Source organism: Abramis brama (assembly GCF_963993115.1).
Source record: "Abramis brama genome assembly, chromosome: 24".
In the NCBI taxonomy this organism is placed as follows: Eukaryota; Metazoa; Chordata; class Actinopteri; order Cypriniformes; family Leuciscidae; genus Abramis; species Abramis brama.
In genome coordinates, this window is record NC_139986.1 from 4,119,695 (window position 1) to 4,135,484 (window position 15,790).

At 36.5% G+C, this 15,790-nt stretch overlaps 1 protein-coding gene across 1 annotated transcript in view; it reads right to left on the reverse strand.

Annotated features, from left to right (window-relative positions):
• Window positions 1–15,163, reverse strand: part of sugct (succinyl-CoA:glutarate-CoA transferase) — a 144,650-nt gene extending 129,487 nt beyond the window's left edge. The window contains exons 1-6 of the mRNA XM_084102440.1: window positions 15,021–15,163; window positions 14,328–14,379; window positions 13,371–13,444; window positions 12,786–12,871; window positions 12,099–12,149; window positions 11,892–12,012 (exon numbers count right to left, since the gene is read on the reverse strand). Of these exons, the coding sequence (XP_083958566.1) occupies window positions 11,892–12,012; window positions 12,099–12,149; window positions 12,786–12,871; window positions 13,371–13,444; window positions 14,328–14,379; window positions 15,021–15,138 (502 nt within the window). The 5' untranslated portion in view covers window positions 15,139–15,163. The remainder of the gene's footprint in view (window positions 1–11,891; window positions 12,013–12,098; window positions 12,150–12,785; window positions 12,872–13,370; window positions 13,445–14,327; window positions 14,380–15,020) is intronic.
• Window positions 15,164–15,790: the final 627 nt, after the last annotated feature.

Below are 15,790 nucleotides of genomic sequence, written 5' to 3' on the forward strand. Positions count from 1 at the left end.
ATCCCTACGGATCAACTGCGATCCGTTCCACCTCTAATAATTAATGAACACACTTATCATCATGATTGCTATCTTACCACAGATGGAGAAAAATCCTACTCCAGTAAGTAAACGTGTCCCCAAAAATGTTGGTACTCAAAAGCGCTTCCTTCCACGTTTTCTGCTGCGCATCGTTTATTTTTTAGCACACATGCGCACTTGCTTTATTGCTTGGCATAAAAATTCTGCTTTTAACGTAAATGTACTGATAACCACCATAATAATAAAGGTGTTAAAATAGAAAACCACATGATGAATTAGAGTTCATCGTAAGAGGCCTGTCCATAAAACATACACACAAAGCAACATCAGGTCACATGACACACAGGTCACAATTGCACAATATGCAATTAATATTAAATAACCGAAAATGTACAAACTGCTAGAATAATTATTTATACAAAATATCATATGTGATGTGTCACACAGAGACTTTGAGGAATGTTCTAGTACTGTTTTCACCATAAACTATATGGTAATTCATAGTTTAAACTTGCAAAATAAACATTGATGATATTTTTCAGTTAAATTACATGTGATGTTAAAATATTTTGAATTGTTCATTGTTTATGGTAAGGTAACATACAGTTAGCCAATTACCAGATTTTTATAGTAGAATTGTTTCAGTATTTTTCTGTACACAACCACCCAGAATACCCTAGCAACCACCTTTCAATGCCATAGAAACCACCGACAACACCCTAGCAACAGCTTAGCAACATGCTGAAACCAATCAGGGGTGCATTTCCCATACAACAACGCAACTCGCTGCTTCACTACCATAGTACGATAAATCGTTGAAGAAATCAATTTGCTAGTCACGACTGTTTCCCAAAAACATATTGTCACAAATTGGTCGTTCAAACATGTTGGTTAATGACGTCACGCAGGTGATGGAGTAATAACTTCTTTTAATGAAACTGTTTGAGATCGAATTAATGCTAGATGTTTTGATATAAATAACAGACATGGCATCTGAGGAATATTTTAAATTTTTCTCAGTTATTTTGCTTTATCATAGGTTATTATATACTAGAGCATGTTCGCACATGCGCACTCTTCAAAAAGTCATTATACCATCACAGAACTTCAGATGTAATACCCTTTTTTATAGCACACTACATTCATAACGTCTCTTTTACTACAGTGATGTTACAACCACCACAAAAAGGGGCGCAAAGACATTTGGAACACAAGTAAACAAAAGAACAAACATCTCCATAATTACCCTTTCTTCCAGGCATAACCACACCAATATTAACAGAATTCTGAGAACAGGAATTTGTACATTTTCTAAAAAATAAATAAAAAAAAACGCCAGAGCTCTGTTGCTGTTTTAGCACATTGTAAATTATATTTAGGGTTTCAGATCCTCTGAAAAGTATAAACACTGATGCTGACAAAACATTGTTCTGCTTGTTTGAGAATCCTGACCAGCCCTGCCCAGCAACAGCTCAACCAATGGCATGATTTTGGGGCGGGGCTATCTTTTTATCTGACCAATGGCAGAAAAGTGTTTGTGAAACTTGTATGAAAACAGTCTTAATTTTTGCCATTCTGTTCGGAAAAATTACGCACTTTATCTTTAAAGTCGGCATAAAATGAAAATTCACCCTATTTAATACTAGATGTTATTAATCGGTTACATCCACCAGCTGGAGTGGCCTTGATTTCCACCAGAAATGAACTACATTTCTGATTACTGCCATCTGTTTTCCATTACCCTTGTTAACTCTGCCGATATAAGCCCTGTTTATTCAGGGGCTGTTTACACGACACCGTTTTCAACTAAAAAACGGTCGCACTTCTCCTGTCTCCTCTCCAGCCGTCAGATCATTATTGTACCTGATTTAGATTCTGTTATGTCTTTTCTTTTTAGTGATTGTGTTTTGTAGGGTTGACCTGCCCTAAACCAGATTATACACCCACTGGTTTATGTTACTCTGAAAATACTAAATTTTACTTATATTCTTATCTTCTTTATCTTAATAAATTTTGGACTCATTGGTTTATCTTTTGGTCTGACGACTGGGCGTGGGAGTCATGTTTATTTCTTTTCGATTTAACCTAGACGGATCGTAATAGGCTTTTTAGGTGCCTGAAAACGCAAAGTTTTGAAAACTGGTTTCAAAGTGCAAGTTTTTGAAAATTGTCTCTGTGTAAACAACAAAAACGTGAATCTCTGTAGACGATGACATCATGCACGTGTATTACGTGTTCAGTCTATAGTGTTTCATCGCCATCTACTGGCCTGGCAGCAGAATACAGGGGTTTTAGTCATTTTCACGGATCTGTCTGTATGCGGAAAACTCAAAGGAAAAACGTCTCTGTTTTAAGCATATCGTTGTCGTGTAAATGTATCCTCAGTCACTCATTGCGAAGTCTTGTAGGGCTAAGAAAATATGGGTAAAACTCTTTACTGCCCTAGTACTTCAGAAATCCCTTAAAAGGGCACCTATTATGACTCTGTGGCCTAGTTGCTGTTGTTCCCAATTGCTTCCACTTTGTTATAATACCACTAACAGTTGACCGTGGAATATTTTGTAGTGAGGAAATTTCACGAATGGACTTATTGCACAGGTGGCAACCTATCACCGCGCTTGAATTCACTGAGCTCCTGAGAGTGTTTGTTGAAGCGTCTGTATGCCTAGGTTCTTGATTTTATACAACTGTGGCCATGAAAGTGATTGGAACACCTGAATTCAATGATTTGGAGGGGTGTCCCAATACTTTTGTCAATATACAGTAGTGTATATGGGGATGATTAGGATACATGAAGTACATGATATGACATGACGCACTACATGATACAAACCTATGTCTGTATCAAATCAAATATATTGATGTGTTTCAAGTGTTTTTCCCTTTTTACTTAAATGATTTCTTGACATTTTTTTATTTATTTTCTTATTTTTGTATTGCTCTCTGAGAATTGTATAATGATAATTTTCTCTATGATTCTTTACCATTGTTGCACAACGTTGCCCTTAGGCAACAAAAAAATATTTTGGGGTGGGGGGGTTGAGGGAGGGAAATTTTTCAATAAATCAATAAAATGTTCCCAAATGAGCCAAGAAATGATGTGGAATAATTTTTATCATGTGCCATCAAAATGCATGCAGTAGAGGTTAAATTGTCATTTTTTGGGGGCTCAGAAAAACGCGCTGTTTTAGTGTGTGCCCTTTAAATGCAAATTAACTGCTGCTGCCGGCCCAGGGGGCGGAGCCTCACGAGCTGGCGCTCAGAGCCAGCAGGACAATCTCATCTGATAATATCAGAAAATAAACTCTCAGTTGCGGTGTTCATTTCGACTCTGAGTCGGACAATAATGCCCACAGAGCCAGAGAATATATGCTGTATGGAGATAGAACAGGTATAGTGTAGTTTAATTATGGTTATAACTTATTTGTCATCTGCTTTTATCCACTAATACAAGCCTGCTGTAGCAAACCCCATCCGAATGATGACCAAAATATACTGACGAGTTCAGTGAAGTTTATTGTACATCACACAAAAGATGAGCGTTAGTTTTACTCCAGAGAATCACTGTAAGACCTGAATAAACACAGTATAAGAAGTGCGTATTAAAGTCTTATCCATAAACTCAATCCTAAACTTATCTCTCTCTCTCCCTTTCATTATCAACAACATACACAGCGAAGTACACAAAACACTCGTTACAACTAACAGTAAACAAATATATACACACCTTTTCAGTGGGTGCTAAATAAACTGGTAAACCTTATATCCGTAAAATGACTCGATGAGCTGTCATAAAGTGCGCGCTCTCACTTTCATTTCTGCCATGGTCAGTAACGTTAGTCCTGTCGCTCAGGAGACTGTAAGCTGGATCACGAACAGTTGGTACAGATCCATCCTCGAGTAGCAACGGGAGTAAATGAAGACTGCTATGTTCATTCTTACATCCAACAACAACACACCTCAAACGCTTAGGAGACATTCTTGTCTACAGCTGCTCAAGCGTCGAAACAATGGCGGACTCTGTGTCCAGCTCACTCAGGGTGGGTCTATGCTCAAACTGAAGTGTCAATCAACAGTCGTGGGAGGGGCCTGCGCAATTCTACGTCACATTGCATAGAATCTTAGAACAGCTCATTCTGAGACAGTGCTTATGATTTACTGAGATCCACTGGGTGGATTTTGATCATTCTAGGGTGGTTTTGCTCACACACTGCCAACACACATGTATGTTTAAACACCATGTAAAAGTGAATTTTGCATAATAGGTGCCCTTTAAAAGTATACGTAAGCAGTAAGGTACGAGAGGCTGTGCTGTATCGTGAATAAGCAACGGTTTATAAAACGGTTATCACACAATACAACTATTAAAGCCGAAAAACATGTATCTATGCAACTTTTATGAAGTAAAATCACTAAAAAGCCTTCCTTCCACTGGAAAAAAATAGTCCCTGACCGTAAACAGCAACAAAAGTTACATACATTATTTTGCCAATAGATGGCAGCAAAGACCGTCTTTATGAGTGAGTCAGTCAGTAGAGAAGACTTTTACATTGAAAGGAATCAGACTTGTGAACACGGAGAAGGAAGACGCAACTGACACGGAGAAGGAAGACGCAACTGACAGATGACTATGGGCACGGAAAAAACCCTTAACTGTTAAAAGGACAAGATATCGCAGCGGACATTCAAACGGGTTTTTTTTTAATTATGAATATGACTGACCTGAAGGAAAATGCTATATCTACTGTAAATGCGGGTACACTCGCTTACTCGATCTCTCACAATACTCTACTATAGCTTCAATGAACAATATCAATGAGATCAAACATGTTTTTAAGTTACTAAGAGTGGTTGCTAGGGGTGTTGTGTAGTGATACATAGAACAGTTGGGTGAAGCGCCGTGTTTTATCGTGAATAAAGCACAGCTATTGACCAATCATAATCAAGGATTGGAACTAACCGTTTTATAAATGTGAATTAAACATGGCACAATGGCCTTCATCATCACAGTATGCTAATACAGGCACAGGATGGTTCTGTCTGGAGAGACAGAGTCGTTTACACCTCAATAGGAAGTATAACAACAACTTTAAATGTCAGAGTCAGATTAATTATATTGGATAGATAAATAACTGAATTATGCATGTCATACTTCAACTGCTTTTTGTTCCGATTATTGGTTTAAAATAGCAGAGCAAGCTTCCAGCCTTACAGTGTCACATTGCATTTCTGAGCACTTTATCCTGTTCCCGTGCTATAGTCTCAATCTTCTGCCTGTTTCCCTGGATTTCCCTGTTTGTCTGTCTTGGACTCTGTTACTATCTGGATTGTTTGCCTTTTGACCTTCTGCCTGTTATTTGGATTACGATTTTGAATTACCCTCAATAAACTACTGCACTTGAATCCTCAACCTGTGTGTTTCAGAGGAGTTACATGACATGATCGTATTGGGCATGTTTTTTTTAGCTCAATTTTTTACTAAAAATTACTCTGATCTTCCAGTGAAACGACTTATCCAATCATTTAGTCCGCTTAAACCCCGCCCCTGCAAGCTTGCATACATCAAACTCCGCCCACACATCAAAATCCTACAACTGATGCATTGAAACAAATCCCAGTCCCACATTTTCTAATTTCAATAATCTGTTTCAATGGAATGTATGTCACAAAATGGAAGAAAAGTATTGGTGATATGTTTCATTGCGACATTTAGAAACTATAAAAGGAAAGAAAACCAAAAATATATATATATTTAATAATCGTCAGATAAAGCAAATTATGAAACCAAACATTGCTTTCAAAGAAACACCACTTCCTGTTGCCCAAATACTTTAATGACAGCATTAATAGTAGTAGTGCTGGATTAACTCATCAAACAGCCCAGGTTTCTCACTGCCAGCTTTGACACAATGTGAAAGGCATCCGATGCCAAACCTCAACACATTTGGGTGTGGGGGCCCATCTAATGAAGGACACATGCTGAAAATAACTTGCGTTCTCAGACGCCACTTAATCCCTTTAATATGCTGGAAAGAAATTAAACACCAATAATAAAACGAAACAGGGAGCTTTGTCGCTTCTGTGGAGCGCCGAGCGCCACTGAGACCTCAAACATCTCCAGAGGAACAGGAGTCTGTGGTTCATGTTCTCCATAGACATCAGTGTAACCGAACCTGATTATTCCACGTTAACCAGACTAGACAGTGTGTGTCTCGCCCTAAAATGTTCATTCCCTATCTGCATGGACAATAATAGACATGATGTACTCTTGATAAAAACAGTGTGAAATTAAAACCACCTTTTTGTTATACAGTTCACATGGGAACATGGAAAAACTGAATACATCTGAAGGGTATTCCGTTGTTTCCGTTTGTTGCTCACATGCCGAGTGATGTGTTTACCATTTTGTTGAATATACTTATAGACATTATGGTTTAAAGGAAAGACTGGTTTTGCTTAAAAAGTGGAATTAATAGAAAATAAAAGGGTGACTTGGCATTAAATAAGAGAAGCCAGAAGAGAAAATCCAAACACTTTTTTGTGAACTGGCTTTAGATAAGGTAAAAAATCAGAGACAGTGTGTTCTACTGGGGCATCCAAAAACCCAAATGACTCAGAAATTCAAGTCATCCAAAACCACAAATGTTAATATTGTTGACGAAAGGAAGAGTATTTCAAGAATTCAATGGGCACACTTAATACTTTAACGCTGCAGGAAGAAAACTTCATAGCAAAAAAACAGACTTGAGTATTCAATCAGGTCTAAATTTGGTCATCGTTACGCCAGCTTTGGCAAATACTGTGGTTCCTGACAGTGAGGTCAGCATCTGATTAATCTCCCATGTATGGGTCCTCTTTTTTTGGTAGCACAAGGCGAATTATGTCTCATATCAAAGACATTTCTAGTCTGCCAAGTCATGGTTTTAAGCCTCCTCAGGGATTTGCATGAGCAATCACAATGTATAGGTTATGCAGTGCCGTTTCCTGATGAAATTGGGCAAAAATAAAAAAAATGTGTGACTCCCAAATTGCTACTGGACCACAATTTTGCCCCCTCAAGACTGAAGCAATAAACCAAAGGATGTCAATAAATCTCCTGACAACATGACACTGCAGGGCCCATTACAAATAAATTGGACAAGACTGCAGAACTGCTACAGCATGTGAGATACAAACCAGCCATAAATGAATGGCTTCCCTTATTCCTGATTGGGGTGTCTAATTAATCACAGTTCATGTGGTGGGGCAGGAGACTGGTAATGATATTTTCTTAAAGCAAAGATTTAAAGGCTTCAACAAGAGGGCCACAGCAGACCTCTAATGCTGAATCCAACATTCCCAATCTAACAAGCACAGCAACATATACATATCAATCCATACTGTATATATAATTTAAGAAATAATAGCTTGGTCCTGAGCTTGACAAATGCAGTCATTTTGAGTAATAATTATTTTCAATTATTAAATTATGAGATCGTTTAAATAAAGGTGATATTGCAAAAGCAGGTTTAAATGCACATTATTACGCTTTAGGGGCTAAAAATAAGCAAATTGTTGTCACGTTGTTGTATTGTTTTAATTATTACAGTTGAGGAAACTTGACAGTGTTGACAGCTTGGTGACAGTGAGCTGGACACCATTTTAACCCTCTGGTGTTCTTCTGTCATTAGACAAATACATTACGTGTTGTTGTTGTTTTGTTGAATTTTTTACTTCTTCAGAATGGTTCTACAATTTGGGAAAGGATTTGGCATGGACATGATTCCAAAAAGTTAAATGGTCATGAAAAAAATAGTCACACTTATACTCCTTGACCGCACTGGAAATGAATGGGAAACGAATTTCATCTAGTGGAAACGTTTGGTACTGCAGCCAAACAAAATCTTACTGAAAGCTCATTTTTTGAGATATCAACCTCAAATGTGGAACTTAACTTGTTTAGATTTATGGCTTTGATTTTCTCACAGTTTTATAGTAAAACATGTTTTGAAAAATATATATTTCATATAAAAACAATTAAATAGTATTTTGGTACATTTTTTAATAACAATAAAGTTAAACTTCAATAACTTTGTTCACTTTCTTTCACCTCAGCAATAATTTGTATCTTAATCTTTAATAAAGTATCTTTTTTAAAAAGAGATCAAACTTGAGTCTGAGCTACAAAGCATTCAAGACAGATTTTGGATTTTGTTGGAAATTTCATTTTCAGGTATATGCTCAAAACGTGAATGAATCGATTATAACTACTGCATAAATAAAATTTAGTACCATAAAATCCCCTAAAAATACAAAACATTAAATTAAAAAACCTTATCAAGCTAAAATGCAGTACATTTGTTTCATTTAAATAAAAAAGCAGCCCCAGATTAAGGAAATGTACTGTGTTTTAAAATAGCTACTCTTCATGCTATGTTAATCTCATGTTAGATATTGGTTTCTAATCTCTAATAACTATTATTTTATCTCCCCAAGGAACATGGCATTATGGTCTTTACTGCCTTAAGTAATGCAGCATTACAAATTTTTAACCTTGGGTCAACACAAGTTAAGACAGATGTTCACAGTTATGTTCTTTTTTTATAAAAAAGTAATGTCCCAATGTTTTGTCAAACAGACATGGCTTCAGTTTGATAAAAACATGAAACATGAACATCATATCTACCATATCTATTACATTAAATATAGAACAAATTAAGTTTTGCCTAAATCTAATTGAGAGGGAAATGATCACTTTGCATTTAATTTGATCTAATTTGATAGAGTTGGAGATTATGGTTCCAGGAATTCTCTGGGGAATGGATACGAGTGGAAGACTTTTATTTCATAGATACATTTAAATGGTTTCAACATCTTTAATACTGACATCCACAGGTTTAAGAGTCAGCAAAACACACAGAAGGCACGATGGCGACCATCAACTAAAGAGGCTTGTCCTGAAAATCCCTGTCAAGTGAACATTTGAGTCTGATAAATCAAACTGCACTTGTTGAAACTAAGCATTCCAGACTGATTTTACACTCAAGAAGAAAGTGAAAAATCCTTTCAGAAGGGGAAAATTAAAAGATACAGGATGAGCACAGTAAATCATTCCAATTTAACTGTCCAGCATCCACAATTTAATGCGGTCTTGTGGGTTACGCCTCCAGGTCTTTATAAGCGGCGCGAGACATGGGAATTTGGCTGTGATTTGCGATCTTACAGAGAACAGCTGAGAAAAAATGCAGTCTTTGAGTTCACTTCATCGTCAACCACAAGAGATGCCACTGAAGTGTTGACACGATGTAACAACTTGCATGAAATGTATGAGCAATGCAAACATCAGACTACCGTTTGCTGAACTTCTTTGATGGGTTTGAATTTTTTTCCTGTGGATAGATGTTGTAATTGTACTTTACTACTTCATGTTTTCATTTAAACAAAAGCAGACATTTCTCAGTAGTTCTAAAACAGTATTAAATCCAGATGCATCTTGTAGTAAAAAATATTACATACATACAAAGTAAAAAAAAAAATGCATGGCAGTTTGACTAAAACTGGCGTCTTTTTACAGCCCCGACGAGGGTTTATGAAAGGCAGCGCACACTTAGAGATGTGTAACCGGCTGCAGAAATGCTGATTTCCATTTCCTTATCAAGTGCGAGTTGACTGCAGGATTTATGGGTGCCTGACACGTGAAACCAATCACCAAAGCAGCCAGCGTGGTGACAATGCCCATCCGCTTCAGATTAGCGTGGCTACAGAACAATTTTCAAGTAAAGAGTGGCTTCCTTTATGAGTGTGATTAAAAAAAAAAAATCAGACAGTAAAATAAATTAGCCTTTTCATAAGGGCCATAGAGCTGAAAACATTAGGGTTTATGGATTAAATGCAGGCCAGATTTAGAATCCCAAAGGCGTGTCTACAGTACAGAGATGTAAACGTAATGAAGAACACATCAGCTTTTTGTTCCCGCTGTCTCTTCCTCCAATTCTGCTAACACACACTCTGTTCCTTCGTGTAATGGAGCGAATTATTATACATAGTAAAAGAGAAAATACTACAAATGCATCTAAAACCTTTATAAACGTACAGAACGAGTGAAGGTGCGGTGATATTTACAGCTGTTCTGCCTATTTTATAGGGCAAAAAATCCAATTTCAATTGGAATCCACACAAATTTCGCATGAGGGTGAAAGATTTCTCAATGCAAGTTGGTCAGTTGAATTTGTTGCGTTCATCAAAAGAAAGCTGCTTGTGCTTAGTTTGAGAGTGACTGTATGAAACCGCTCACACAATTGCTACACTCTTGCCAATTAACCTTTTTTGTCCACAAAATGTCAAATTTCACTGCTAATGTGACCACACCTTGATAGATTTTAATTAGAACAAGATTTTATATTTTCTTCTGTGTTGTGGGCGGTTGCCAGGGCGTTCCTATGCTGTTGCTAGGGTGTTTTGGGTGTGTTTTTTAAAGGGGTCATTAAAGGGTTTTTTTTTTCTTTTTTTTTCTTGAGGTTTATTTATGTTATTTATTTTAAAAAAATTAACAAACAAATATATATGCGGAAAAACTATTATTTTCAACCTACATTTCTGTCTAAAATGACCCATTTTTAACCCGCGGCTCCTTTAAAGTCCCCCTGTAGTCAATCATTTTATCCCTTAAAACTCATCTTTGATCACCAAAATTACATATTGAAACTTTTTTTCTTTGAAAAAAAAAATTCTTCATGCCTTAAAATAGCTTGAATGTAACTCTACACCCTTGCGGTTCTATGGATATGCAAATGAGCCCCGCCTCCACTCACTCACTCAGCTCAGAGATCCACTCGTTGACGATCACACGTTGATCTGATTGGTTACAAGGTAGTTTGTGACGTCAGAAACACCAGCGATTTCAAAGCGTGTTTTTGAGACTGTCTTTGGTTCACTGCAGTTTTAAGGAGAAAATACTCAGCAATGGTGTTGTGGTGGATTTTTAATAGATAAAATAGTAAACTGTATATTAAACTAACCATGTTTCTAACATCTAATGTGTTACTTCTCTTTTTAGGCCTAACATGATAACACTTGGAAACATAATGTACTAAAACTTTCTGTCCTGTGTTTTTGAATGCTGTATGTTGTGTTGCCATACCCCTTTTACTTTGGTAGTGTGAGTGTATAAATAACACATTTGGGAATTGAAACTAGACAGATGACTAAATTTGAACCTAGTGATTAACAATGAAGTAATCATTAAAACAGTTTGCTTTACCTGGTAAAGGGGTTTATCTATGAGAACCAATCAAATTGTGGGGAAATTATGTAATGCAGGATGACATTTTTGCCATACATCCTTATTCTATAAAAACTGTTGTATTTGTGTTAGCTGGTGGGATTCTCAATGGAATTTGTCTGAGATCCTCCGGCCTTGCTTCTTCTTGAGGGAGATTCTCTGAGAACTGCTCGAGAGATCCTCCGGCCATGATTAAAGCATTTAAAGGACATTTGTTAGTTAAGTAGGCTATATATTAAGCGTCGATTGGAGACGTTAGGGATCGTCGAATAGAGACGGCCCAGGGAGATCGTCGATTGGAGACGGCCCCGGTAGACTTAGGTCAGATGAGATAGGACTTAGTTAGGTTTAGGGAAAAATCTACGACAGTGTTGACTTATGAATTTACACATGGTTTGTCTTAAAGCACATTAAAAACACCACATAGACATATAAACTACATTAAAAGCTGGATTTACAGGGGGACTTTAATTTAATATCTGAATTCCAGTATTTAGTACTCCCAATTTCTAATTACAAATGTGAAAACAAGCAGCTTTGTCATAATTACAGCAGACATTGTGGTAATGGCTTATATCTGGGAGCCTTTGCCTACAGTGAATATCGTCACCTGTAATGGAGCAATAGATGAGTCGAGGGGCTTCCTCACTCAACTCCTCGTACCCGAGTCCCATCTCATTCAGCTTCCCGGGCAAGTAATTCTCCACCAGAACATCACAGACTTTGGCAAGCTGACAAAAGAGAGAGAGAGAGAGAATAAAGTGTGACAGACTAGGTGTTTAAGCCAAACGTTATTTAATGCATTATGAACTTTTACCTCAGTTACAAGTTTGGTCCCCTTTGGATCTTTAAGATTAACAGCAATGCTCTGCAAGACAGATGAATGAGGGGAGCACAGTTATAACGGCAAAAGTCGAGATCCTAAGAGTTTTAAAAACCTGATATAAAGAAAAAAACTTCTTTTGGTGTTATATGAAAAGATTAATCGTGATTAATCGCATCCAAAATAAAAGATTGTGTTTACATAATATATGTGTGTGTACTGTGTATAATTATTTTGTATATATAAATACACACACATGCATGTATATATTTAAGAAAAATGTGTTATTTATTTATATTTATATATATATATATATAAATAACACATTTTTCTTAAATATATACATGCATGTGTGTGTATTTATATATACAAAATAATTATACACAGTACAGAATCGCGATTAATCTTTTCACAGCCCTAAAAATAATTAATATTGTTTAATGCAAATTAGTTTCTAAATGCTCTTTAATGCGCTGAATTATGGTTACAAACCAAACTTTGACATTAACAAACCCCCCCTTTTAATAAAACTTAACAATATGGCTTTTCTGGAATATTTTAGATCATATGCCAAGCAATGGTGTAAGGAACCATGCCATGAGGTAAAAGAATCACTGAATCAGTTTTTGAACAGGTTCTTTGAAATGAATTGTTCATAAAATCAAAACTCAACAAAAATACCTTTTTGTTCCTGTTCACACTCAGAAAATAAGCGCTCTCTTCACCCACAAACGGAGGGCCCCAGGCTCTCGTGTCGTCCCCGGAGCCTGTCACACATTCACATCTCAATACAGTTCACTAGACTTCATTGTTCACTGCAGTCTGACACTGTTTAGATCTAAACTCAGACTCATTTTTACAGGAACTGGCAACGTGACGTGTTTAATATGATAAGTGTCACAATAGTGCAGCCGTTTAACATGGAAACAGGATTACCCACCTCAAAATATTCGCTCTAGAGGCATGCTTGGTCATATATTACTTTAATATATGCAGGCAAAACTTAATGAAAGGGGATTTATTTATTTTTTATTTATTTTTTGAGCTTGAAAGTCCCAGTCCTAATTCAATTTCATTATATTGAAAACAGTGGCGGGGAAATTCTTTAAAATGTAAAAAAAAAAAAAAAAAAAAGGAAGACATGACGGTGAGGAAATAATGGTAGAATTTCTATTTTCGGGATAAACCCAACCCTTGAAATCTTCTTAAACTAAAATTCAAGCAATATCTCTCATTTAAAAGAATTCACATTTACAGAAACCTCACCTGGTCGCTCAACTTTGATCACTTCTGCTCCCAAATCTCCTAATATCATAGTAGCAAAAGGTCCAGCCAGAACTCTGCATTGAACATCATAATGATAATGTTTAATATTAAACCTTTACGAGCATATAAAGAGCTTACACTTAAAAATGTGCCACGCCAATAATGGCTAAATATTTCTTGATTTAAATGGTACTAACAATTTTAATCACAAATCACTGGTCAGGAAGTTAACAAGAATTGCACAAATACAGTAGATAAAGTAACTTAGCTTTAAACATTTTGTTAAATGTTTAAGCCATGTTGGTAAACTTGCAGACAGCTTTTTACAGGAGAAGAAGAGTCAGTGTTGTTCCACTCAATGTTAATTGTCTCCCAGTCAGTCTGAGTTTAATGTGAGATAAAATATTCACTATATGGTTCAAATCTGGACTCTGATCAGGCCAAAACATTACCTGACTTGTTCTCAAGCCACATCTTTGTGGTTGTCTTTGTGGGCATGAGCATTGTCATGTTAAAAAAATAACATCTGATCATCTTTAGATAACAACTTTTCAATTGTGGGAAGCAAGCCATTCTGCTGTGCTCCAATGCATTAAATGACTTTTCCTGGAGAAGAAGCAGCTACAAACTCTCTTCCTCCATGCTTTACTGTGGTAGAGATGCATTTATTATTATATCTGTCAGCAGATCTTCAGAAAGCGCTCTGAAGTATCATCATGCAACTCCTGTTTCATTGAGATTCATCACTCATACACAACTCTGCTGAACCACTCTGAATCAAACTTCATGCCAAAAACTTCATTCTGTCTTTGATGCAGTAGTGCATTTGCTTACATTTAGCTACAATTAAAAGCTTAGTGTTTTACCATTTTGGGGCTTGGCTCATTTTTTTTGACCAGGAGTGTAATTTTTCTATTTTATTTAGTGGCCCTCATAACATGATATGGATGCACATACCTTGTCAGATCTAAGACTTTAACGCCATCTAGTGGTCTGATCTGACCTTCACCTGTATTCATGGGGAATGAGTTTGCATGATTATTATTATTAACAATCAATGAGTCAGGTAATTAATTGTATTCTGGAAATTCATTACAAATTAAATATATATATTACAACGACACAATCCTGTTTTATTCAGCACAAAAAGAGAGTTGATCCCTGGATCAACGTTCAGCTTGATTATATGATTAACAAAAGGCTGGAATCATACGTTATCTGGCTTGACAAAGGGCCAGTGGGTTAAAAAGTAACTTGTTGATCCTTTAAGAAATCAGTTGTAAACAAGTACAATATTTTAGGATTGTTTACCATTTACTTTAGTTTTTCTTTTAAATGCAGGAGTTATATAGGTGCGCGTACACGTGCCACTACAACATAAACACGCAGGAATGCAGAACAATTACATTACAACAAACCAAGTGTTGTATATATCGTTTTCATTAAGTAAACAAACAGGTGTGCATACATCTATTTACACCATAAAATAAAGCAGTATCATGATGAAGTAAAATATTGTAAAATTCATTTAGAGCACTAAAATGTTCCTGAAGGTATGATGATGATCACAACCAACTGATGTGTCGCGCGCGCGCGCGTCTGTTAGGCTACACTAGCGGGATAATGGTGGGATTAAAATACAGATGCTACCTTGCAGCTTGGCAGTGAATGGTCTTCTTATATTCACATAGTTCGTCTTACTCGATTGTAGAAACTGTGATGTTCTGCTTAGATAAGATACAACTCTTATAAGAGCGCTTCCCGACATGTTGACGCAGGCAACGCAACGCGACGTCTATAAAAGCCCCGCCTCCACCCCGTAGGCTACATTTGGACAAGAATGCATGGAGGAATCTTTCAAATCTGTTCTGCGTTTATGTCGACACATTTGACAGCACATAAAGGGGCGTTCAAAACAGAAATGACTACTAACTGCTATGAAACACAGAGTCTACATGCAAACCGAATCCTCCATTCATTGGAACGCATTCAAATTTTAGGACATGTTTTGTCTTACATTGTGTGTATTTGTTTAAATCTATAAATTACAGTAATTGTTACCTAAGATACAAATAAAAAAAAATGTCATTTTCTTGTAAAGCGACTGATTTGGTGAATCTGTTGTAGCGCTGAGAAAAGTAACATCTATCACATGACCACACAACTCTTCAGCGGCGGACTGATGAGTGACTTTAATAGACGTTGAATTAACACTACATAACGCATAGTAATATAATATAGGCTATTATTATATATTTCTTACTATATAATATTATAGTATTATATACTAAGAAAATAAACCGGGGTATTCCTTTCGTTTTGGCCTACAATTTGACGTCATCACTGAAAAGCCACGAGGTTTTAGTAGGTTAAGAACTACATATCCCACAAACCGTCACGCAATGCGCAATGAACCACAA